The following is a 26,756-nucleotide window of genomic DNA, read 5'->3' as shown; positions in this document are numbered from 1 at the left end:
TAAAAGCCACCAAAAACCCACAAAGAAACAAAGAAACAAACAAAAAAACCAGAGTGGAACTCAAAGCTTCCAAACAACACACAACTCTGTTCAGCACACAAGCTTCTGCTGCTGTTGACCACAGTGTAACCTCCATAAAGAGGCCTGACAGGTGCCTTTTAAAAAAAAGGTGCCTTTTAAGAGAGAAGCAGAAGATAACGCTTCAAATTCAAAACCGGAAAGACAAGAATGGCTCTTCCCTTCCACAGCACACGCAGAAAACTTTTATCCTAGTATTACTTGCATCGCTCTTCCTCCTGACAAGTGCAACGTAACCGTGCAATTCACTGCACCATGGTCACAGTAAACCCCTCATTTCCAAAATTCCTCCTTGCAATGGCAAGAGCCTCAGACAAAGATGCCGACTGACCGCTCAGAGGTTGGAAGTCCAAGAGAATCAACTCTGTCTGAAATCCATTATCTTACCTCATGAAATTTCAGTCTTACCGCACAGGATGATTACAAAAGCCCGGTCTAGTCCATCTTAATTTGTTTCTTCCACGATATATTTGCACAGGTGTTTTTCGATGTAATGGCATGTTAAATGACATTTAGAGTCAAAGTTAGAATTAGAATCGTATTTTAAAAACAATACAACCACGCTCAAAATCAATTACGGTCACACACAATGGGAAACAACCCAGTACTGCCCTGAAGAAGTTACCCAGCGGGTCACTCGCTTTCTTGAAGCCTACCACTGACCTTCATAGGCATCTCTCTGCTTTAGCTTAAGACTAGTTAAGACTACACTGTCTTGAAATCTGGCTTCACATCTCCCCTCAATTACATACAAACGGTGAGTAGAGGCATTTTGGACACATTCTGTAATTTTTTTTACTTATTTTTTGAAAGAGAAAAACGCAGTCATTTTTAACTCTTTCTATGGAGTTCTCATTTTCGCCAGTGAAAAATCACTATGTTGTTTTTAAATTAAGTCACTCACTTCAGCCACCTTCCCTCACCAGCTGCAAAGCCGGGGGTATCTGCATTGATCCAGCTCCGTACTAATACATTTCACAATCAGTTCAATTTATGCGACAGGCTGGAACCTGGGCTGAGACCTCTGAAGTGCCTGTAAACCAATCCTGCAGACAGCCGCTAACCCATCAACCGTACCTGGGAATCGTGTTGCTTAAAATATTCCATATATGCAACGTACTTTTATTCTGTACAAGATTCACAGAGGCTAGGATGGAAACAACAGGAAAAAAAGGACCATACCTGGTTTCTCAGACTGACAGGCTACACATTTGTTATCTTCCGTCTTATTTGGTACAAGGCATATTCCACAGTCCCAAGAGCCTTTCGCCTTCTTAAATTTGTCTCCAAAGCCCAGAGTGGCTGTTGTGTCAGTGCTGCTCGAGGAGGATGTCACTGTCACCGAGCTGTCTGTGACCACTGGTCATGTCAGAGCAGGCATTACTCCCGTTCCAGGTTTTGGTGTCTCACATGCTATACATTTTGTAGCTTCCGGTTTGTTTTGGACAAGACATGTATCACAATCCCACGTTCCAGGTACTGTTTTGAATTTGTCTCCAAAGCCCAGCATCCCTGCTGGGGGCGCTGCTGGCTTTGAGGTGTCGCATTGACTTGAACTTACTGTCTGTTTCATACTCTCAACTGTTGACGCTTTAGTAGCTTGACAAGTTACACATTTGTCCTTTATGTCTTTGTTTTGCAGAAAAGGGTCACATGTATCAGATTGCCAGTACGATGCTTGTTTAGAAGTCTCTTTACCTGCAGAAAAAGTTGTTATTGCAGGCCTAGTATAAACCACTGTGCTTGTTGTAGGTTGTGCAGACGTAGAAGAGCGTGTTTTCAACAATCCAAAGTCTAGGAAGCAAGAAAAAAAAGTCTTCCTGTTAGCGCAGCACCTCACTACATGTAACTAAGTGACTTTACTAGAGGGCAAAAATTTCAACTCAGGTGCCAATGGTTACAACTAGACATTCAGACCGAGCGCAACAGGAAGTCCCCAGAAATCTTATCTAAACGGATGAAATTTCATCTGCTGCACTGGGTCACAACAGAACATTTCGTTAAAGCTTCATTTAACTCTTTGTTTCCAAGCAAGCTTTAAATCAACATTTTCACTGGTCGATACAAGTACAAACAGACAGTAGCTGACTGAAATCTGACAGTCCAACGTGGAATGGAAATAATACAATTTGATTAAGACGCGATGCCCAATCGAATCAAATTTCTAAAGCTCCTCCTTCCGTAGCAGATGACTCAAATCTACTCCAGTAACTGTACAGAAGTTTGTACTCGGAGCAGCAATCCGTACGGTATTTTCCCACAGATGCTGAATATTAATTAAATAATAAAAACTCAAGACAATTGAACAACTGTCTAATTTTCTATAATCTTTTTCAAAATGCATCGGACACAGGACAACTCCTTATTTAAAAGGTGGCAATTTTAACAGAAAAGACAAGCTACTAATACAGAAAGACTAAAGGAAATGCATCTTAAACAGCAGCTCAAGTTGCTTGTAAATCTACCTTGAACATAGTTGTTTTGTGGTTTGTTTGTTGGTTTTTTTTTAGTCAAAACTGAAGTCTTTGAACAATGTGGATTTCGATTCTGCTTCTTTTAAACCGATAAAGAAAGTGAATGTCACTTCACTCAGAGGTCTTTCCTTAAACAAAATGCACAATGTATTTTCTCTCACTTAGCTCTTTCCAGTAGAGAAATGTGCTGCCTTCTTCACAAGTATGTAAGTTAGAAGACTTTTGGGAAAAGATCAAATTCAATAAAGCCCTTTTTCTTAAAAGATATCTTTTCCACAGACACACTTTATGAAACTGTTGAAAACAATTGCAATTGCTTAAAAACAAAATTCAGAAAAGGGTTTTTAACGTAAAACACTCCACTTCTGTTTGCAGTTTAAATTTTAATCCACAGGAGCCATTGTAAGCTAAGGCCCAAAGATTCGCAGCTTTCGCCATGTATTTGGAACTGAAGCTCTTTCCTATTCTTTCTTCACCTGGGCTGAAGGTGGGACAGGAGTGTTGAGTTTTACAAACATTTCCTTTTCAATTCCACAAATTGTATTTACTTAAAATGAAACACCGATTATCTGGCTAATTCTCTTAGTACCTCATTTACAATTACATCCTAACACGTAAAGGAGATGCAACCCATCTGCTTTTCATCTTGCAGTTTTACTTCCAGCAACAAACACCACTTAGAATAGAAGGGGGCAGATGCACCCTAACAAACGCAGCGCTTAATGTAATGCTCTCCTACATTCATATTTATAGCAGATACTCTATTAACCATAAGTCGTGTGTTGGTTTTTTTTTAATAAAAAATGCTAGCGTATTTTTTGCAGCATCTTTTTAAAAGGAGTTCATTATCTCACCAGGATTTTTTAGAACGTCTAAGACGCTTCCTTCCTTTAAGACGTGGGCAGTGGTGAAGGGACCACCAGCAAAATCTTTGACCTCCTCTTTCTGTGTATTGATGTTGGTTGAGGTGGTGGTGTCTTTTGAAACAAAAGAAAACAAAACCAGCTTTCACAATGTGACCTAGTTAGAGCAGATTATACTCACTTTTGTTAGAAACAAGAATTTCCAGCTTTCATGCTTCTCACATAAGAATCTTCACAAATTCTACTTACTTTGCAATGCTTTATGATTACAAGCAAAACAAAAAGCAACAAAACAAAACAAAAATTATAAAAGCAGATCTGTCACTGGAAAAATACTGCAGAAGTCCAACACTGCCTGGAATTGCTAGCATGCGCAGACAGGACAGATTGAAGATTTAATAAAGAAAAAAAGGAAAATCAGCACTTCAGATCTGAAGTGCTAAAGTTTCAGTTACCTAGGGTAAGAAAGGGCGTCACTGGAGTACCACTGGGTCCAGAAAGTTCTGCCGATTTTACAACGGGAACACTAAATGTAAACCCAATCTGCTATGAACAAGAGAGGTTTTTCAGATTCTCAAGCCACAGGAACTTCAATCGAATGCACACACAAAACCAAATCTGAAAGCTGCTCTTCACATTTGTAGCACGCATGCTGAATGACAAATTATAAGCCAGAAGCCTACATACTTTTCTCCATCAAGGCAGATTCTGCTTTAGTGTTCTGCAACAGCCTACTAAATGCCTAAGAAAAAAAGTCAAGCTCCTTTATTATTTTACTTACAGAAGACGTAGGTAGCACTTCTGCCTCAGTAGATTTCACAACTGGAGATGAAAACGCAAACTCAGGACTGCTAACAGTACTTGTTGGTTGTATCTGTATTTTCAAAAGAATTAAAGGTTTATATTTAAGAGCAACAACTACCTGAATTCACTACCCAACAGAAGTCCCGCAGTGACGTCGAAAAACCTGATGTTTGAGTTATTTTGCAGATAAAAGTAATAATAAAACACAGGGAAGTTTCCAAGTGGGTATAGGACAATATCTTCAAAACCAAATTCCAGAAACTGAGAGGAAAAGCTGGAGATGCTACTTAGGTCTAAATGCACGGAAAAGCAAGCCAGGAAGCTGAAGAACGGCAAACTCAGCCCAATGATACTCCAAGAACTTCAGCAAACACCTCAACATGTTAAAGCAGCTGTCTACTTCAAACCGTACAAAAAATATTTCAAGTACTCTGGAACAGATTAATGTTTATTTTATTGCAATAATATGCCAATTATTGCACCCTAGGCTCATTCTATGTGAGGCTCATATGACCACGTTACCTCTAATTTAATAACTTAAATAAAGTTGTGGTTTAACCATTGCAGGCAACTAAGCACCACACAGCCACTCGCTCACTCCCTCCAAGTGGAACAGGGAAAAGAACTGGAAATAAAGAAGTAAAGTTGTTAAATTTGAGGTAGCATTAATGACTCATCGCATGTAATGGCTACCTGGAAAGACAAATGCCATAACCCTGTACATACTCCCCACTCCTTCCCCTTCTTTCCCCCAGCATTTATTGCTGAGCACGATGCTAAATGGTGTGGAATATCCCTTCGGTCCTCTGGGCTCCGCTGTCCTGGCTGAGTGCCCTCCCAGCCTCTTGTGCATCCCCGACCTCCTCGCTGGCAGGGCAGCGTGAGACACAGAAAAGGACTTGTCACTGTGTAAGCACTGCTCAGCAACAGCTAAAACACCAGTGCCTTACCAACACTGTTTTGCTCACAAATCTGCAACACAGCATCATCTACTACGAAGAAAATTAACTCTACCCCTGCCCAAAACCACTATAAATAACTTGGCATAAAGTCCACACCCCCCTTCCCCCGCAGACTTCCACAGCATTTGAAGCAGTTATACAATCACGTTAAATGGGAGTTGGCAGGCTCTAAGACTGAGAGAAGCAGAATCAAAACATTTATGCCTTTTTCCCCAAACTGGCATACAACCCCAATTCATTCAGCTGCGTAGAAACTAATATTTGTTAGTTTCATGAGCACCACAGAAAAAGTCAACTCGCAATAAAGCAGTATACTCATTGTAAACATTATTTATAGCATAAAGATTTACCTTGCCCGCCGCCGTCGCTGCTGCATCTGCCATGCCTGCCGCCTCCGTTGAATTTGCCACGCTTGTCGTTGCCGCTGTTGACTTTGCCTTGTCCTTTGTCATCAGCAGATATGGCATGCCCGCCGCCATTATTGGATATGTCAAGCCTGAGGGCACTGTTGAACACGTTATGCCCGACGTCGCCGTTGTATATATCATGTCCTCCACCTCCTCCTCTGATAGATCTGTCAAGTCCTCCACCTCCGATGGATCTGTCATGCCCTCCACCTCTGATGGATCTGTCATGCCCTCCACCTCTGATGGATTTGCCATGCCCGTCGCAGCTGCTGGAGTTGCCGTGCTCATTGCTGCTGTTGAAACAGCGCTCGGTGACGCTGAGACAGCGCTACTACCAATGAAACTAGAATTGAACTGAGGCAGCGATGCAGCACTGATGGGTAGGGGTATGTTCGGTAGCACTGGTTCCTCCACTTCCTAAAGTTGCAAATTTTAATTTTTCTTATACAAGACATACTACTTTCTCACCCCATCCCACCCAATTTATTAACAAAATTAAATAGAACAAAAATCCATACAAATTAAGAGAAAGCAAGTTTCCAGAAGAAATCCCGATCTCCCCACCTCTGTCTACCACGTCATTTTAATTTATGGCAGGCCTGCTTCCACATTATACTCTATTCAACAACTGTACAGCAAGAACACTGAAAGTTAACTCAAAACCTGTGCGGAACAGAGATGCACAGATCACATTTTTTTTCTTTCTTCTCTGTACTTTAGTCATCAAAGCTCTAGAGAAGCATCATCCTTTCTAACTACCCTCGCATGGCTTCAATTAAGAGTACACTCTCAAGACAAGTGAGAAAGTGTTCCTCTTGCAAAATTAGGCAGGATAGCTGCCAAAGTTTCTAAAGTCATTACAGCAGTGAACGTGGAAAAAGGTAATGTTTAAAGAAGCAGGTAGGTTCAACAACCAAACTAAACACAAAAAGCACCAAAGAAAGTCAGACTAGCAGCACTGAAGATTGTGTTCTGGTAAATACAGTCTATACCATGTATCAGGATGCAAATATAAAAATCAGAAAACAGCCTCTTAACAACTTCAATTTTCATCCCTGCCACTTACTTTATTTGATTACTAAGATTGGATGAGTTATGTTTTAAATGGCATAGAAAATCTGACCAAAATTTGTACAGTACTATCATGATCTACTTAGAAATGACTAGGCAGGGATGTAAGTTGGTACTACTGATATTCAGTGCATCCTGTAGCTTACATCTGTTTCACAGTTTTGATTTGAAAAGTTTATGGAACTTTTGATATTTGGACCATTATTTTATTTGCGTTACAGGAATAAACAACAGTGTTTACGATTTCTTTATATTGCATCATCCAGAAGTCCCATTTAATGATTTGAAACTTAAATTAACTTAAATACTTAATATTAACTTAATATTAATTAAATACTTAATGTTAACGTAAATACTTAAATTAACTTACAGGCAGCTTATATAACATCCAATAAAAGAAAAAATAATCTGAATATTCATGGTCATAGTTTTATGGAATAGATTTTTCCTATTAAAATGAGAAAAAAACTCTCTCACAATGAGTTTGGTGAGTATCAAAAACTGAGTCATCGTTAGCAGACATGCAGAATGCTCTCTTCTACTACTCTTTTTCACACTCTTGGCCTGTATCTTTCTGTATGACTTAAATATGAAACCAAAAATTAAGCTTTTTTTTTTCTTTTTATACTTGGCACTCGTTTCAAGTATCATTCCTGTAGAAAAACTATACAAACCTTCACCAAAACATTACTTCTCCTCTTAGGACTCATTCATTCAATTGCTAACGAGAAATGTTATAGTTTGAAGAATCTCCAAGGTAAGAGAATTAAAAATTTCAAAATTACATAAGCAAAGTTCAGGTATTCAAACACAGGAAATCAATTGGAGCCTGCTCTGAAACCCACAAGAAAACAAAAACAATGCAAAAATAAAGCGGTATTGTTATAATTTACTATGATGCAATAAAACTGACACACTTAGCTAGTTACTTCAGTAAGCTCAGTGACAGCAATTAATTTAAGAGTCACTTACCTGTTCTTGTACAGCTCTTGATAAATAGTGTATTCCTCTTTCCCTTCTCATTTTGCCGCCTCCGCTACTCACTCCTGAAGACAGACCACTGGACGCAGCAGTACTGAATTTGTAGCTGGTCACATTGCTAGCACACGACAGTACAGAAGTTGGGGGAAACAAGAGAAAAAAAAATTACCAGCCAAATTTTTTTTTCAAGATATTAGAGCTGTTATTAGTCCTAGAATTGAAACCTGCTGATCAGAAAAAAACTAAAGCTGTCTCACAAGTTGCTAAACGCTGGTAAATACTTGATGTTCTAAATAGGAAAAACTTTATTAACAGCAGCAATGAAAAGGACATACATAAGTGCACCGTTCACATGGGAACAATGACTAAGCCAGAAGACCTGAAATAGAAGAGCTGATTTAGATTGTTATTTTCCAGTGCTTCCTTTAAATAGGACTGGTTCTCTGATTCTGCGATGCACGTGTATCTTTTGCAGGGATATAAAAGAACAGCTCACAAAAATACAGAAAGAGTGCACATATGCACACATACACATGGGAAACACTGCCAACAGCTCTGATAGAATAGGGACGCCTTAGACTTGTGTGGCAAGGTAATATGGCCTAAGCTTCAGAAGCAGCTCTGGCTTTCATGTGGCCATCAGCAGGAACAGCAGAGGTGTTTGGGTATGCCAACATTCCAGAAGTCTTTTCAGACATGAATACAGATCCCTTTTGTAAGGCATACAAAGGCGTTTTTCTGGTACTTAAAAAAGCCTAGCTCAAAACCAGAAAGATATCCTAATCCAAGAGCAAATGGGGAAAAAATAACCCAAACCAGAAGTGGAATAGGGAATAACTCTAACAAAAGTACTATGGCAAGAAAATGAAGTATGCCTGGAAAAACCGTGACATCAAAGCTTATCTTGCAGCCAATCAGTCAGTCAGTACAGAAGTGCATTAGATCGCACTGGAAGACACCAGGTCAAACTCCCACAATACTGAGGAGGAGAACTGGTCTAAACTTGTCAAATACTTGACAACAGCCTGCTTAGCACTGTAACTGCATAGAGGAAGACAGATCCCTAAGGCAGATGCTCAGACTTTTCTCTAATCCAAACTGTCAATCCATTAGAATTCTGAAAAAAAGTCTTACATCAAAATAGATCTTCATTCAGACAACTATCGCTTGCCCATAACAGCCCATATTCCTCTTTCTGTTAACACCTGTGAGCTTCAAGGGGGCAAAGACAGTTGTCAGCCTTCAAGCAAGTCTAATCTACAATTGGACTCAGGATATAAAATATATATATATATACACACACACGCATAGATATATAGCATTGGTGGGCCAGAGATTTACTGAGTATTCCAACTCAACTGTCCAAAGGGACTCTTGCCAGCAGATCAGTGTGGTGCTCCTGCTCCAGAACATGGCACCCAACAGAGACCAGCATCACAAAAAACACTACCACCACTACCTACTCTACAAACAAAAGGTAGGGCACTGCAATAAACTTTGTGAACGAAATCAAAAGCAGTATGAGTTTGCTGTATCTCCTTCCTAAATGGAGAAGTAGAAAGGAGTTCTAGCAAAGACAATTTAGAACAGTTTGAAAAAAACATAATTAAAACCCAGCACCTGATTGCACCTGTACCAGAACCTTAAAGCCAGTCGCTTCCACCCCTAAAAAGGTGGTTGTTGTGAAGTCCAACTTTTAGATGCCAAAACAAAGTGTTGAGTTCTTTCTGCAAGCCAAAGAATGCCCATGGTCACCTAAGAATTGCTTGGCAGATGAGCATAGAGTCAACAAAATTCCCTGCTACTGTTCTTTGAAAAGAGCGGCCCCCCTAAAAACCGAGTGCAAAGTCCCTTAACTCAAGCATTATTACCCAAAACACCATTTGCCCAGAAGGAAAAGCCATCAATATTATCTGGAGGATAACTCATTTGACCTAAACCAAGAAAGCAGTATAACACAAAGCAGTCTCCTCAAGAAGAAATTCAATTAATTCTGCTGGATTTTTTTTATTTTAGAGATGAGTTAGCATTTGGCCTCAAATGATCCTAAAGAACACATGGTCTTCATGTGAACTCAAAGCAGACAATTAACTTCATCATGAAAGGAGTATTAAAAAAAAGAATAATAAATCATAAATCTTCCTCCATGTTTTTGCTTAAAAAATAAAGAAAAAAACACATCAATAAACATCCTCCTGAACTGTAACTCACTTCCCCTACTTCACCTTCTAAAGAATGCTTCAGAAAGAATCATCCCATTAGGACAGAGCTTTCAAACTGCAAGCAATTAAATAGCTAAAACTAATAGCTTTTCCCCTAGGGAACATTAGGAGGGACAAATTATTTTGTTATAAGTAAACTGAGTTATAAACCATGAAATATCTGTCAAAGCAAAATTTGTAACGCTACAGATTTAGTTAAACTACAAAATGAGCCATATTTCCTGTAGAAGGAAAAAATTAGGCCTCCAATAGCAAAGATCCTTTCTGTGGATACAGAAAACGTGCCTCGTTTCCCATCTTCGTATCCTACTCAGAAGATAAACTTGGGATAAAAAGTGGTGTATCAGTACTTTTATTCTTGCTCATCTTCCTTCCTTTCATAAAAACAACAATTTTCTCAAAGTTATATTGATCTTCAAACACAATCCAGACTTTGCAGCTGCCTCAAAATACAAAATTTTCATTGGATTTCCCATTCCTTTTACTGAGAACTGTCACCACCTTTCAGGTGCAGACCATACTGAAAAAGGAGATGTCTTTCTTCCTTCAAGTAAGTTTTAAATTAATAGATGTCATACCTTTCAGATGGTTCTGCTCGCTGTTCTGCAGGCAAAGTCTTCTCTCTCATCCCCTGCAAGTTAAGTTTAGTTCAAGACTTAGCTGAATATGTACAGAATACACAAAGTACCAACAACCACTTCATGTGTTTTTTTGTGGTTTTTATTTTATTTATTTATTTTTAATTTTATAGCACTGAATACACCTCACCTACTTAACGTTGTTCCCTAATTCAGCATTGTGGGTACAGTTCAGTTAAATTTTGGGGCTAAAGTAAGCACACTGGTTCACTCAGCATTGAGGACAAACTGATAGAACACTAAATCAAATTTGTCAAATCCTCTAACAAAGAAAGTAATTATTTTAAACAAAATGACAAAAATTGTGTGTGGGGGGGAGAGTTTTCATCAAAACTTGTGTTTACCAACCCCGTAAAAGGGACATACTTTTCTGTTTTCTGTCATTTATGAACAAACAAGGAAAAAAAAAAACTCTACCCCCCTAAAAACTAAGCAGTTGCTGCTACATTCATTTTAGAACTTTACCAAATGGAGATTGTGCTGGCTAAACAATACAGAGATTGAAAGAGTTAAAAGCAATAAGCAACCAGTATTACTGTCCACTTTGATTTCCAGCCTAAGAAGCCCATACACTTAACACGTGGTCATTTGTACACTCAGACTGATACTGGAAACACAGATGTTTTCGCAGAAAGAGATGCCCATTTAATTTTATGGAAAATTTATCAGACTCCATCTACTCCAAAGCAATCAAAACCGATAACTCAGCACATTGTCAGAACTCTCACTTGGAGCACATAGCTCACCTGGAATAGTTTACACAGAACACGAGCATGTTTCATCAGTGACAGCTTTGTGTACATGAGAATATAAAAGGAAAACATTTCTGTCTTTTAATATTCTTTCACTGAGAACAGGATGACTCAATAGCACATCATGACATCGTGAAAACAACCACAAGACACTGAGTGTTCCAAAAACAGAATTAAATCCATAAAAGCTCAATCTATTTCACAATGGTTCCCACTGCCTTAAAGCTCGCCTCAAACATACTATCAGTACTTTTTGCAAAGATAGGATAACAATTGGTTTGAGAAACATTCCAAGACTGGAAAAAAAAAACAGGCACATAAGGACTCAAAAATGTACTCACTTGGTACTTTGTGTCTACTCTCTGGCAAATTTTGCTGGACTGAGTAGTTGAAGTCGGTGATGGTTCAGAATACCGCGTATAACGCATCGGTTGACGGTTTACCGTTGGTGTCACAAGTCTCTTAACAGGTGGAGGCTGGAATGCATTCTGGGATTCCAGCTTTGAAAGGGAAACAGCAATCAATTTATCCTTACGTCCACCCAAATTAATTCCAATATTTATTGATGAAAACAAATTACAGAACTATAAACCTCCCCCCATCGGTCTTGGCACTCAATGAATACAATTTGAAAATTCTGAAGACCGTTCAACTTGTAGAGGGAAATCACCAGAAAACCAGTAACGAAATCCATAAAGCTATATATAAGTAGCCAAAGTCTGACTGAATTCCATTTCAAAATTTGGCAGTTAGCTTCATAGACAAAATAATTCATGCTACCATAATTAAAATAACCCATGTTCCTAGAATATGCTCCTATCTTTTCCTCTGCCCACACTGTGATTTTTTTTTTTCAGTAGCTTAATTCATTAATTTAACATTCGAAGTGTTAAGCAACTAATTATACAGGCTTCTGGGCTTCACATTCCCTACATTTTCCCTCTTCAAAGTTACACAAACAATAGAACACACTCAAAAAAACCAACTTGTCAGTCTTACAATAATCTCATTCATTAAAATATGATCCAATGCTTTACATGTGCATTAGATGCACTTCAAGTAGTGGGTTTGACTTCCCTTTTCAAAGCATTTTCACAGACCAGAGTTAATTTTTAACACAGACCACTGTGTGTTCTGCAAAACTGACTTAACTGAACTGTCAGACAGAAAACAAACCCTAAAGGCTACAAGATTTACCGATGGCTCCGCCTGCAGTCTTAAGGATCAGAAAATACAGTCTTAGGAAGCATGCTATTGTTCAAATCAATACCAACAGGAAATTTTTGTTTACGCTGCAGCTTTAATTTCACAGTATCTCCCAGCTCTTAGTAATAGGATTCACACTCTCTCTAAAGTATATAAAAATACATCTTTCTAAAAAATATTACATTCAGTTTGAAACCTTGAATAAGACATGTTTTATGTAAGTTCACAAATCTACTTCGAGTGAACGACGGTTCATTGCTGGTTTTAAAGGTAAAAAAGAAAAATATTAATTCCCCCAGTTAGGCATTTAATACACCAAGAGCTATTCTGCCTGGTACAGTTCCTTGAAATAAGAAAAATACCACATCACTGCTACCCACTGCAGAAGTTTAGCCCGAGTGCACAAGTGTTCCGTCAACCGCATGTTCACTTTAGCAGGAAAACACACGATCGTCTCCTCAGCAAATAATTGCTTCTCATCACGGGCTACCCTTCTCCCGCCACCATTATGAATTCTAGTATTATGAATAGACAATCTATCTCCTTTCACCCACTGACAGCTGCGTGCAACATTCATTTAGTGGCTGACAATTTCAGGCTCTCTGTTGCAAATCTGGCAGATCTTTCTTAATGCCTTATCACAGGTGTATTGCTATAATATAACTGAGAATTCACACCAGATTTGGTTTTAGTTATTTGGATAATATTTATGATATACTTCACTTCTCCATGCCCTTGTAATTTGGCAGATGGTGAAAAGATGGTCCAGGAAATCTGAGATGTTTGTAAACTCTGAAGTGATTGTAAACTTAATTATACATCCATCCAATCAAGGAATTGGCACAGAAACTTCTTGAGACACTGTCCCTTTTCTCATTAGAACAGAAGATGAAAAGTTTGCACATCTTGTTATTTCCTTCAGTCACCTGATCTTCAAGTGGTCATTTAAGGGTTTTGCAATTTAATAAGCCCAAGGATACCCCTAACTAAAGTCGTCAAAAAAAGATGACTAGTTTTCATTTTTTAAAGAAAATGAAAGGAAATCATGCTTTACCACAGCATTATCACCAGTTCTGTGCTACCTCCAAATAGGAATTTAGGAGCGTTAAGATTTATAGCGTCAGAAAAGAAAAAGAAAAAAAAAAACCTCTACCCCCCTAAAAACTAAGCAGTTGCTGCTACATTCATTTTAGAACTTTACCAAATGGAGATTGTGCTGGCTAAACAATACAGAGATTGAAAGAGTTAAAAGCAATAAGCAACCAGTATTACTGTCCACTTTGATTTCCAGCCTAAGAAGCCCATACACTTAACAAGTGGTCATTTGTACACTCAGACTGATACTGGAAACACAGATGTTTTCGCAGAAAGAGATGCCCATTTAATTTTATGGAAAATTTATCAGACTCCAACGATGGTTCATCGCTGGTTTTAAAGGTAAAAATGAAAAATATTAATTCCCCCAGTTAGGCATTTAATACACCAAGAGCTATTGTGCCTGGTACAGTTTTGCAATTTAATGATACCCCTAACTAAAGTCATCAAAAAAAGATGACTAGTTTTCATTTTTTAAACAAAATGAAAGGAAATCATGCTTTACCACAGCATTCTCACCAGTTCTGTGCTACCTCCAAATAGGAATTTAGGAGCGTAAGATTTATAGCGTCGGAAATTAACAATTTTCCTCCTCTTTACTTTGAATGGTGATAAAAAGCACAAAAACTAGTTTTCTGTGCCCGAATGAACACGGAAGTCTGTACAAAGTCTATATGACCACTCAATCAGTATTTTTCTATTTGTGATCATTTCTTCAAGAGAAAACTTGCCTCAACGGGAATTTTAATATGCAGCTTCACCCCAAGTTGGGGGACAAGATAAAACGACTTGGTGTGTTCTAGAGTTGTTGCTCTCAACTTACAAAGATAACATAATTCTTAACCTGAGTAATCTTCACAGCCCATCATCTACTGTGGATACATGCCAATATTAACTTGATTTGATGTCTATGTCGTCACTGAGGTTTGAGAAAATTTTTCTAATAGTGATAAAGCATTGAAAAAGTTATCTACCTCAGCTTAAGACATTATTGGTTCTTACCTTTCTTCGTTTGGACTGGAAGTCAGTAATATCCGGTTTATCTATGTCCGGAGGCTAAGGGAAAAAACAAAGCATAACTATTAGAGGGCAATTTTTTTTTCCTGAGAGAGAGGGTTCCCTGCAACAAAAATGTGGGGGTTCATGGTCAACTTACACAACACAGCGGCAAAAGAGATGTCATTCTTTTAGCATCCTGTTGAAAAAATAGCGCAATAAATTAAACCGGCCACAGCGTAAGGAAGAATAGTTTTATCTTTATCCTTTGATGGCACATTTACTAAGTTTTATAAACACATGAAGCAAAAACAGATTAAAAGAAGTGCTATTTACCAACAAAGTGGTTGACAGCTTCTCCACTGCCTCCAAGATGCACCACGCTGAGGTACTCAAGGTAGCGTGGGACCACACAGTTTCTTGTCTAGCTTTCGCTCTCTTTTGTGCCTGAAAAATTAGCATTTTAAGTGTTACAATGGTCAATTCTCAGCTAAGGAGGCATGTATTTTATGTCCCAAGGCTACACTGATGATACAATCAATATATTCTGATGACAGAGAAACATGCAGTCACTGGGAGTTCAAGCCATAAAGAAGAGAATACATTCGGAGTTTAATGAAGTTTACCTTGGGCCTCAGTGCATCTTGCACGTGCTTGTTGCACGAGCAATAAAAGAACTCCGTACTTGTAAAAGGTCAAGACGGATGATGCCAGGACTGCTAAGGCCTCCGAAGCAGTAATCAGGGAAACAGAACTCAAGAAAAGGCTTGTGGTACAGAAAGCATTTTCAGTAACAACACAGACCTCAGAGTTTCACGATGGTCTAAGTGTACCATCTTAAAATCAGTGTATACAATCATAACCAGGAACTAGTTTTACTTCTCTCTTGCTTCCTCCCTTCCCCCAAGATTAAAGTTGGCTGCAAATCTTTGTCTTAAAAGATAAAGATCTGATTTAAACTGTAACAGATCTAAACATTACACTGAAAAAGTAAACTGTTTATTTGCACCACCCAACTTCAAATATCAGTCGAAAACTTCCTTTGGTGTGACTTTTTTTCTTCCCAGGTTAAACCCCTCATATAACCACACTGTGCTTATCACACGATGTGAAGACAGGAAGCAGACCACGCAGCATGTAAAAACACAAGTGAGACTCACAGAACCACAGAATGGTTAAGGTTGGAAGTGACCTCTAGAGATCGCCTGGTCTACCCCCCCGCTCAAGCAGGGCCACCCCGAGCAGGTTGCCCAGGACCATGTCAAGTCAGCTCTTGAAGACCTCCAAAGAGGGAGACTCCACAGCCTCTCCGGGCAACCCGTGCCAGGGCTCCATCAGCCGCACAGTGCAAAAGCATTTCCTGATGCTCAGACAGAGCCTCACGTTTCAGTTTGTGCCTGTTGCCTCTTGACCTGGCACTGGGCACCGCTGAAAACACAATGGCTCTCTATGCTCTTTGCACCATCCATTCAGGTATTTATATACACCAATAAGATCCCCCCTGAACCTCCTCTCCTCCATGCTAAACAGGCCCAGCAGTCCCTGCCTCTCCTCAGAGGAGAGGTGCTCCCAGTCCCTTGATCTTCTTGGTGGCCCTTCGCTGGACTCTCTAGTACCTTGCTGTCATTCACAGCAAGCAGCAAGAAGCAAGCTACTCTCTCCTTTAAAAGCCTAGTATTTTGGTTCCTCTTTTTACCATAATGCAGTAATATTGTAAAAAACAAAAATAGCCGACCAAAGAGGGTTCCCAGCTTTGCACCACAAGGTTTCAAGGTTTCCCGTAAGTGAGGTACTTGTACTGCCCTTTTTCCGTTGCACAAATGGACTGTCAGAACAGAGCCAGCAAACCCGCGTTTTCATTTTCTTCAAATTCCTTTTGATTTATCGATAAAAGTCACTTTCATTTAAATACATTCCTACCAAACCTGATTTGACTTTCCTTTTCGATTCAGCTCTAGCTAATCAGAGTTGTCAGCAGTTTTTATTTGCTATTTCCAAGAACTCTTGGGGGCAAATAACTCTCTCCAAGAACTATATGAATCGTTCAAAACAGAAAGCATGTTACTGCTTATCTTGGGACTGCATTTAGTCCTGCATGCCTCTGTGTACCAGAAGAACAAAGGATCAGCAAAGTTGATTTTAGATATTTTCAAAGACTGCAGGTTTATACAACATATCCATAGCATGAATGTAGGCATGCTTGGAAAAGAAGATCCACAGATAAATATTAGCCAGGTTTGACTACTGTAGCTTTTGCTACCATAAACACAAGTTTTCAAAGTTATGCTGTCATTGGCTTTTTTGCATCAAGTTATTTTAACGTAATGTAGTCAGAGGCAGACAATGGCACTTGAATGGAATTTTTTGAAAGACCTAACAACAGAGGAAACCCCAACTACCAACAACTAGCCCAAACTGTCATTCTTGTTCTTTCTGACAAGTATTACCTGTGGTAAAAACTGTCATTAAAGAATTTAAACAGAAATCAATCTCGTCTATTTTTGTAGACCAAGAGGGCAGAAGAGCAACTGTTACCACATATTCAGCTCCCTGCTCAAAGCTCCTTTGGCAGTGCTGCTTTTTTTATTTCCATCACTATTTCCCACTACACTACTTTTCTCATACCTGATAAGGTTCCGTCTTTGGCTGCCTTGATCTTACAGCTGCACCACCGGCATAGGCCGTCTTTCCGGGGTAAAATGGAGAAAACCCAAGCTGGTTTTGCTTAAAAACAGACGTGCTTCCACGTACCTACGGAAACACAGTATGAGAAGTGGATAGAAAAACAGGTACACATTCAAACTGATTAAAAGAAATACTGTGCAGTACTTACAGGACACAGTCCTCCAAAAACAAATAAACTGAATGCAGGTTTCTTAGAGCTAGCTGCAGAATGCTGCGAGAGGGAATGAGTTCTTTCAGCTTCTGTGGGCCAGAGCAGTGACGATGAAGTATTTTTTAAAACTGCAACATCTGCCAAAATGACGTATGCTAGATGTAAATGCCTCTCGTACGTACAGAACTTTAACAATAAAGATCACACTAATTCAAGTTCTTCATTACAGAAAAATAAGCATGACTTCAGCTTCTTTAAATAGATCAACTTCACGTACAGACTGAAAACCAAGTATCACCTACAAACTTGAAAACTGTTCACAGAGCTGCAAGTAGTTTTCAGCAATCTTACCAAGTTAATACTGTGCTTCCAATGCAGATATTTTTTTCCTTCAGGCTAAGATAAAAGAGGACCGCATAAACATCAGTGCATTTGTACGGACAAAGCTTTTTTCTGTGTTGGTAAAAGGCTGGAGGCCAGCACAGATCATAATCGCATAGGTTTTAAACCTGGAAGATTCCCCAAAGGCTGCTCTAAGAGTTAACGATCTTCTGCCCATGTATGTTTTACGAAGACACACCAGAAAGTTCTAGTGCACTCAGGTTATATTGCTAAAGCCCAGCAACTCTACTCTCAGCTGTACAAAAGTTCTCTGCAAAACCTGCTGAGCACATGTCAGTCCCTGTCTATATGGGGGACTAGAAAAAGCTGCAAACCTGCTGTTCGCCCTTTCAGCGAGAAGACCTACGTACCAACCTACATCGACACGATGCTTATTTTTTATTTTAAAATGGTGTGCTTTCCTCAATGAATTTGGCAAAAGACATGAAAGTATTGACAGCTGAAGCCTTCTACCAAGAAAGGTCAAAAAACAGCCTATAGCTTATGTCAGAGTAGTTTCTTTATCTTCTCTTGCTGAAACACAGGAAAACATCTCGTGTTCCTATTTGTCACCTGCACTTATTCACATTTAACCAGCTGTCTGTTAGATATTCTGAGTCACTCTTCCTTCTAGACAATCAGCCTAGTTGTCAAGCTACGGCAAGTCAGCCTGATTTCCTACCGTCCCAGTTCAAAATTTACATATAACCTAGCTGAACGTGTATATTTCAGCATTGACTCTTTCTAACATCAGGGTATCATAAACGTATTCCAAAGCACGCTTCTATTAAAAAGGTGATAGGATTATATACTTCTAAAACACTAAAAATTCAATTTAATTCTCGCATCCAAAGTTGACATTCACCTATTTTATTTACTAAGGTGATGTGGAATATTAAAGAACGCAAGGTACTTCACATTAAAAAAAAAGTCAATTAAACAGAGAACACAAAAATCACCTTCATCAGATGCTCTAGAGGAGGAATCACTGGTTGTTGAGATGTTATCATCGTCTTGTTGAGAGGTAGAATCTTCTATTTCTTTTATCAAGGACAGCCTAGGACTGCCAATGCCAAATACAGAAGATGTCGAGGGCTGACAAGGTGGGACAGGAGAATCCAGCATGGTATAATTCAGACGGCTCCGATGAAGAGAGGGCCTTGTTAACACAACTGGGAAGTTCAGTGCTGATCTACTTGTGGATGGTTCTAGACAAGAACAGGGAGATAATTAGCTTTGCTATAGACAAGCTCACAGAAGCCAAAACCTGTTTCCTATCGACAGCCATGCTATTGCCAAGTTCTAAGCGCAAAAAGAGAGAAGCCAAATTTAACTTCTTCCTCACCCAGATACGGTTGCATCTAACTGTCTGGCTACAACAACAACACTGCTTGCGATACACAGTATTAATGTTGCATCCAGAAGTAGTTAACTATGAGGTTTTACAACACCACATTCTGACCCCGTGCTCAAATGCTCTAACGCTGACTTGGCCGTTCACTAAATCAAACATATATACTCCTTCTCCCATGTACAGCTTGCAATAAGCTTTACAAAATTTGAGATTACACGGTAAATTACAGATAACACTGCAGCTTCCATAATATTGGAACAAAGGTTACATTAATCTGAATACACAACATGAAAATGAACGTTTGCAGTACTTTTTTCCCAAGTTCTTCCATATCAGCTCACGTTAGAGGCAAAACATCATCTCCTACCCATTAACTATTGGGATTTTGACCCAAGGGACAAGGATGTTGACCCAAGTAACCAGATGAGCATTTTTCCCTCTTGAAGCAAAGGGTCTGCAAACAATGCCAGTGGCCTGGAATAGGTGGCCTTGAAGTCTATCTTGCTAAATGAATGGAACTATTCATGGGTATTTTGCCTGATGAAAGCCTACTGTCTCTCCCAGGAATCTGGGCAATTCAAATGACTTTGAGCCACTATCCTCTTGATACTTGAACTGAAGCTTAAACTAGTTAGTTCAATCTTCATAACCACTGCAGTACCACTAATTAGCTCTCCAAACCATGAGCAGATTTTTAGGACAGCACCATTTGAGATACAGAAAGTTCTTCAGGCGGAAGGCCACCCAATATAGGCTCCAGCACACTGATACCTCAGAACTGAAGAAACACATTGGTTTCAAAATGTAGTAATAATTAAAAAAAAAAATCTTATTCTTAAGCATAGTAAGCAACACCCACGGACAGCAACATAAGCTGCAAAAGGTTCCAGGGTGTCCACCTGCTCCTGATCTCCTGGAGTTAGCAAGCTTGCAGTGCAGCTGTTCTTACTGAAAGCTCCTTTCACGCAGTTACATAGGAAAGCCAACATGTGTTCCTCAGTCACGAAGACCTTCTCTATTCTTTTCTCCAAACTCATTCCCAAGCTACAGCTACACAGAAAGCCATCAATCTCCTTGTTTACAATTAGATGAGATTGGAGGCAAAGATATTTCCTCCTTATTTTTTGATTCTGCCAACAACAGAAGCAACTGACTTTCCACATTATCTATGGTTACCTACGCACGCTCAGACAAAACTTCTTTACTTATTAAAAGCTGACTTCCCCAAAACAGCTAATTTAAGAGAAACTCAAATAAGAATAGATGCAAATTTATACAACAGGACTACAGGAACAGTGAGAGGCACTGGATATAAGACAAATTAATCTTTCATGAGGTAAAGGAGTTGCAAACCTCGTTGCCAACGGTCCAAATACCTTTTCAAAGACACCCCCTCCCCCCGCGTAGACCTTAAAGTTATTGAATATTTTAAGGATAATAATCTCATAAACCACATCCGTGCACAAGTTCCCCAGTTCACCATCAAGTTAGCGAGGAACTTTACTAAATTGATCAAAGCCCAAAACAAAAAAAAACCAAAACAAAACAAACAAAGTCGGGACACGAGACGGAATTTTCCTCTGCCATTCTAGCATCTAGTCTTTTGTTTCGAAGACTGCAAAACAAATTAATTTTTTTAATTGCCTTAGGCAATTAGACAGATTTTCATTCCATATCTTTTAAAAGATGGAAAATGCAACCCAGCACACTTGCAAATGACTTATTTTCAGCATTTAGCACCTGGCTAATAGAGTACCTAAAGTTAACTGATGCCTTCCAAGAGCATAAGATGTATGCTTCGTAACTGTGTATACAGTTTAAAGCTAAGACGGTTTCACAAACAGTTGTTTCACTTTTTTGATTGTTTGTTTTTTTTTTTCATTCTGTCAAAACCCTCATTCCAATTTCCTTTTGAAATTCAGATTCAAAACTAGAAATCTGTGAATAAATACAGATGGCCAGAATTCCAAATGATTTTTCACATACCTCGTCTACTAATTCCTGCTGGTTCAGGCGTGAATCTCTCATCGATTATGGTATCTTCATCTGAATAATCGTGGTGATAGTTTACCGGAGTCTCCTCCTGGTTTGCAGATTCATTTCTGTCTACACACTCCTCCTCACGCTTATTGAAATACTTCTGCAGCCAGGCCGGTACAATATTTTTCACCGTTTCTGTCATTCTGCTAATTATTCCCTGCTTGAAAGAAAAAACACTTGTTTAATTACAGAAACGCAGTCAACAGCATATGCTGCGATACCACCTTCCACGGACCTTGAAGACAGATATTATACAGCAAATATTCAGAAGACGACGACGAGGTTGATCCCTGGCATAGGATCGCTACACTTCTGGTAAACCTAAAATTCACCTAAGATTGATTTACAACTACCTATCACTTTCTGCACTTCCAAGTGACCTTGGCAAGGTTCAAAGTTTTGAAACCTCTGCCAAAATTCACCAGCAGGTCGTCAATCTGCAAGGCTATCAGGAAACTCTACGCCTGAACAGCTCCTGACCTACAGACTTGTTCCAGGACTCTTCCTCTTCGCACCCTCCCGTGAAAACCAACTAAACCAGAAGTTCAGCAATTATCTACTGCGACAGTCAGGACCATACTACCCATTAAAATCAGTGAATCTAAATATTTTCAATTTTAGTAATGCTGAATTGCAGTGACTATACGCACAAAAAACAGTTCTGCTCTCAACAGTCAGGCTAACCCAGAAGATGTCCTGGAAGAAACACAGCTATAGCTATAGCACCAGCACCTCCTCTTGCAAGAGCCTTCTAAAGCTGTTGCTGTATTTTGTAGAAGACTGACTCTGCGGCATACATCGGGTACGATCGGAGAATTCCCACCTGACCGAAAGCCCCAGGAACTACGGTTAAATAAAAGATAAATTAATATAAATGAATATAATTAATAATAAAAATTAATAATAAAAATTAATATCCAGAAAGCTGACAATCATGAGCTAGGCATCCTGCTAATCATCCCTCCTGCAGGCAGGGGGAAAAAAAAAAGGTAAATTAGATCCAGGACTAGTTCCCAGGAACTTTGAAGCTGCTAACTATACTGTCTACAGTGCCCAGGCACCTTCAGAGCTTAATGGTAAGAGACAGAGGGTTTGGTGGGCTGTAATTAGGATCACAAGCACACAAAACACATCTATTTAAGTATTTCTAAGAATCGACTTATCGACTAAAGTTGTAGGGGGAAGGATGAGAAAAACAGCGGGGTAGGGATCAGAACCAGAGGTATAACCTCACAAAATCGCATCGGTCGCTTTCGTGCCTCCCCAACTGCATCACTGAGAGACAATTAACATTAAGCCACAGAACCTTCTGCAGAGTGGACATGATATTGAAAATAAACTGAAATTAATTGACAAATGCTCTAAGCAAGCTATCTGCTCAAAGCTCGTCCTTTTACGTTATGAACATTTGCACGATTCGTCTGGTTACAAAGCTAACTGCTATAATAAATGCACACATGTAACACCTATCAGTTTGTCTATTTATCAAATCATTAAAATTCTTCCCCGATAAGTTACTGTTAATTTGATCTGCGCTGGATGTGCAGCAGCCATTCTCTGTGCAGAATCCCCCAGATATCCCCACGCACGTGTTTGCTCTGGCACACTCTTTAAATAAACCTACTGGAAAACACGCAGAGATAACAGACAATGGAAAAGTTAGAAAACCATCTCCACTGATTATTTTTAATCCACGTGTAAGGTTTATCAGTTAGCTACACAGTGTCGGCACACGCAAGCTATGGCACTTTCAACATTAATGCACTGTTCAAGCCAGAGGTTTCAACGGTTGCTCTGTAAGCGTGGGGAATGTTTGCATTGCCCTTCCAGGCCAGCTTTAGATGGACAAGATTGATTGTCAATATGTGGTATAAGGGACTTGGCATTTCTGCAAGTGATAAAAACCTAATTGAGCAGCTATCCATGCGTAGCGCTCCCTTGGTTTTGCATATGATAATCAATCCCCTCAGCTACGTTGCTCATTTAATAGCGGAGAGGTTTTGGCTGAACAAACGTGCAGAGGGCATCTCCAGAGCATCTCTCTGGGCGTCCTGACATTTCTTAGCAAAGAGCTGCTGGGAGGGATCTCGGCGCGTCCCCCCTCCAGCACGGGGATTTTCACACCCCGAATTGACGGACCGCTTTCACCGTCAACCTGCTGTACCCTACAGCACAAACGAGAAGCAAAGCCTGGCAGGTAACGTTCAGAGAATTGATGATGGGCTGAGGAGGGGTGCAGGGAGCGGGGAAAGCCCTGGGGGTGGCACTGGGGGTCCTGAGGGCAGCGGGCTGGGGGTGAAGGGGAGGGGGAGGAGGGGGGTAATGGGCTGGGTAGAGGGGTAAGGGGGTAAGTAAGGGGCTGAGGGGGTAACTGAGGGGGTTAGGAAGGGGCTGAGGGGGTAACTGAGGGGGTTAGGAAGGGGCTGAGGGGGTAACTAAGGGGGTAACTAAGCCGTTGAGGGGGTAACTAAGGGGGTAACTAAGCGGTCGAGGGGGTAACTAAGGGGGTAAGGAGGTGGGTAGGGGGTAACTAAGGGGATAAAGGGGCGGGTAAGGTAAGGGGGTAAGTAAGGGGGTAACTGGTGGGCTGAGGGGGAAGGGCCCGCTGTGGGGGGGCCGCTCCTCACCCGCTTGCTCCTGGCACAGGGGGGCTTCGCGGCGCCCAAACGGTGGCGCCGCCTCTTCACCTTGCCGCCGGCCGCTCCTCCTCCTCCTCCTCCTCCTCCTCCTCCTCCTCCTGCTCCTCCTCCTCCTGATCGGGCTCCTGGGCTGCCGCCCGGCGCCCCGCCGCCACCGGCCCTGCCACCGCCGGCCATGCCGCTGCCGGTCGCGCCGCTACCGGTCGCGCCGCCCGAGGCCATACCGCCCCCCCCCCCGCGTTCGGTGCCGTCACGGGGCCCCCCCGCCCCCCGCCGCCACGCGCCGCGGGGCCTGCCCTGCCCCTCGTGGGAATAAAAATGTTGTTTTTGCAGAGTTACGTTGTTTAAAGGTAAGGAATGGGGTATCGAGGTGTGCTTGCAGCGATAAGAACGCTTAGCAGGCGACCTTGTAAAATGCAGACAACCAGACTCCGTAGAACAATTCGGGGAAAATCACGGTGTTGAGTCAAGTCAGGTAAGTGAAGAACCATTACCGCTTCAACCAGTAAAAAAGTCGAAAGAAATTCGAAATTTAACAGGCCGGCAACTGAAGGCCATGCATTGTCTGGGAAGCATCAGACAGATTGTGAGCCTGGATCACCCCCTCAGTGGGGAAACAGGGGAGGGTCCCGTCATCAAAAAGTATATAAACTGGGTTTTGGAACCAGCAGGGGCGCTCCTGCTCGTGGGACGCCCGCCACTGCGATCGCGAATAAATTCCTGCTTCGCTGAGCTCCTCGCCTGAGCCCAAGTTATTGGCTACGGAGTGTTTCTCACAATTTGGGGGCTCGTCCGGGAGCCAGTCGCCTACTGGGGAGCCCCACCGCCGCAGCAGCAGGAAGGCATGCCCCGCTGATTTCAGCGGTCCTGTGCATCGACGGCGGCGGTTCTGCGGAGAGCTGACAGAGGGCCCGAGACTGATGAAAGAGGCAGGATCCGTGAAGGAGTGGGGAAGGGAAGAAGGCAGGCACTCCGGCTTTGAGAATTGATCCGGTAACTCTGTGCACAGACCAAGGTAAGAAATAGGAAGTATTGCCTTGGGGGTCGGGTGAGACTCTGTGTGCCGTGTGATTGAGACGTACTTTTGTACGGAGCGAGTGTGGAGTCCTGATCCGCGGTTCCGCAGCTCCGCGAGGGGCGCGGCCGGAGACGGACGAAGCGTGAGATAAGGGAGAGAAAGGAAGAGTCTCGGGAAATGTGGTGTATGGTAAGCCCTTGCACGGGGAAGTGCTTGGCAATACACCAGGGAAATTTGGTGTGCGGTAGTCCTCGCACGGACGGGACGCCCGCCACTGCGATCGCGAATAAATTCCTGCTTCGCCGAGCTCCTCGCCTGAGCCCAAGTTATTGGCTACGGAGTGTTTCTCACACCCTCCCCCTCCCTCCCTCGCGCGCCCCCTCCCCTCACGGGAACGCGCGCCCCCCCCTCCCGCTGCCGCTCCCGTTCCTCGCCCCGCCCCGGTCCCGTCCCGGTCCCGCCGCCCTCCCGCTCCCGCCCTCAGGACCCGGCCGCCATAATGAACCCCGGCCCGGCCACCGTAAGCACGGGGCTAGGAGTCACCTCCAGAGCCTCCCCGCGCCGTGGCGCCGACCGCTGGTGTGCCGCAGCACCGCGCCGGGCGTGGGACGGCGCCCCGAGCCCACAGTGCTCGTCAGAAAAGCCCCGCACCGACAACCGATACCCCCGCACCGACAACCAACAGCCCCCACGCCGACAACCAACGCACAAGCAGTGTTTTAGGCCGGATTCGTGGCCCCGTTGGTCCGGGAGGCAGTCGTCACGCTAAATTCTACCCCACGGCAGGGGAACGATGGGCATCGTGACAGATCGCCGCCCCAGAAAATAAACACATAAATAAAGAATAAAAACGATAACGGGACATGAATCGTGCCCTTAATAACAGACATTGGGCAGTGAAATCACCGACTTCTGCAACAATACGTGCTCAGGGAACTGACTAAAACCCCTCCTGCATCGGCCATGTAATAGCTAGGCAAACATCACATAATACTTCCCTCCCTCATGTACACCAAACCTATTAAGGCAACCATAGTAGTGTGATAACGTGATTTTTCTCCTCCAGATCAGCGTCAAAGGCAGCTACGCTAGGTTTGCTCATAAGTTCAAACGCTGCTTTATTTATTTATTTGAATGCCATTTTTCTTATTTAGAAGGATTTCCATAGGGTGACAGGCCTTTAATGACACTCACGACTCAGAAACATTTGCCGATGCAGTCAAACGGTGTCTATTAACGCGAGGCACTGAAGTTAATTGGTATTAAAAATGAGCCAAAACGAAAGGCAAGTATCTGCGTGTCCAGCAGAATGACAGCGATCATCACCATTTGATCAACCTTCCCTGTGAGGTCTATCTGCAAGTTACTTTGAGGTAGCGCTAGAAAGAAGCGGTTGGTCCAGAGCATCCCTGCAAAAAGAAACATCCACGGCTTAAGTACCGTTTACTCTTTTGGTATCCTTTTAAGTACTTTTTACCCGTTTCGGACTCCTGCCTTTTCCCGGCTCACTGATGACAGCATTAGTAGCCCCTCAAGCTACTGTCCTACAGCCTTTCCCATCAGTGAAGAGATAGGAAAAACCCCACTACTTCTTGGAAAAGAAAACCAGCAGGTTTTTGAATAAAAGCACTCTCTGTTGCAGCTAGGTACAACGAAAAGAGTTTATGAAATCATTACGGGACATTCTTGTAGAAAACTTCCTCAAGCTTGGAAGAAAAAAAAACATTTCAGCTAAGTAAAACAGAAAATAACTGGAAGAAGTGAAGTATGGCGGTGTTGGAAAAGTTGCTTCAAAGACTTGTTTAATTAAAAAGAAGGAAAAAAGCAAGTTCCTACTGCAATCCCATCTTTGTCAAACTGATGGCGGGCACCAGTACGATGTGTTCAGCTAACACAGGCTGGAAGTTGTAACTGCAGCTGTGAAGTTTACCCAGTAAAA

The 26,756-nt window shown here is 41.6% G+C and overlaps 1 protein-coding gene and 1 long non-coding RNA gene across 2 annotated transcripts; one reads left to right on the top strand and one right to left on the bottom strand.

The window, feature by feature from the left end:
- Window positions 1-859: 859 nt before the first annotated feature.
- LOC125184238 (nuclear pore complex protein Nup153-like) lies at window positions 860-24,280 on the bottom strand. The gene is given in 16 exon segments (XM_066997703.1): window positions 860-1,872; window positions 3,407-3,529; window positions 3,871-3,961; window positions 4,197-4,289; window positions 5,532-6,005; window positions 7,632-7,758; window positions 10,441-10,493; window positions 11,594-11,752; window positions 14,556-14,609; window positions 14,710-14,748; window positions 14,886-14,996; window positions 17,175-17,300; window positions 17,383-17,522; window positions 18,726-18,974; window positions 21,107-21,317; window positions 23,788-24,280. Coding segments are annotated over 16 exon segments (2,931 nt in total). The 5' UTR covers window positions 24,022-24,280; the 3' UTR covers window positions 860-1,225.
- Window positions 24,281-24,681: 401 nt separating this feature from the next.
- LOC136790913 (uncharacterized) lies at window positions 24,682-26,397 on the top strand. Its single transcript, XR_010831767.1, has 2 exons — window positions 24,682-24,814; window positions 25,972-26,397. It is a non-coding gene; the product is annotated as an uncharacterized lncRNA (long non-coding RNA).
- The last annotated feature ends 359 nt before the right edge of the window (window positions 26,398-26,756 follow it).

Source organism: Anser cygnoides, chromosome 5 (assembly GCF_040182565.1).
Source record: "Anser cygnoides isolate HZ-2024a breed goose chromosome 5, Taihu_goose_T2T_genome, whole genome shotgun sequence".
Lineage (NCBI taxonomy): Eukaryota > Metazoa > Chordata > Aves > Anseriformes > Anatidae > Anser > Anser cygnoides.
Note: the sequence above shows the minus strand (reverse complement) of the source record. Positions and strands in the feature narration are given on the sequence as shown.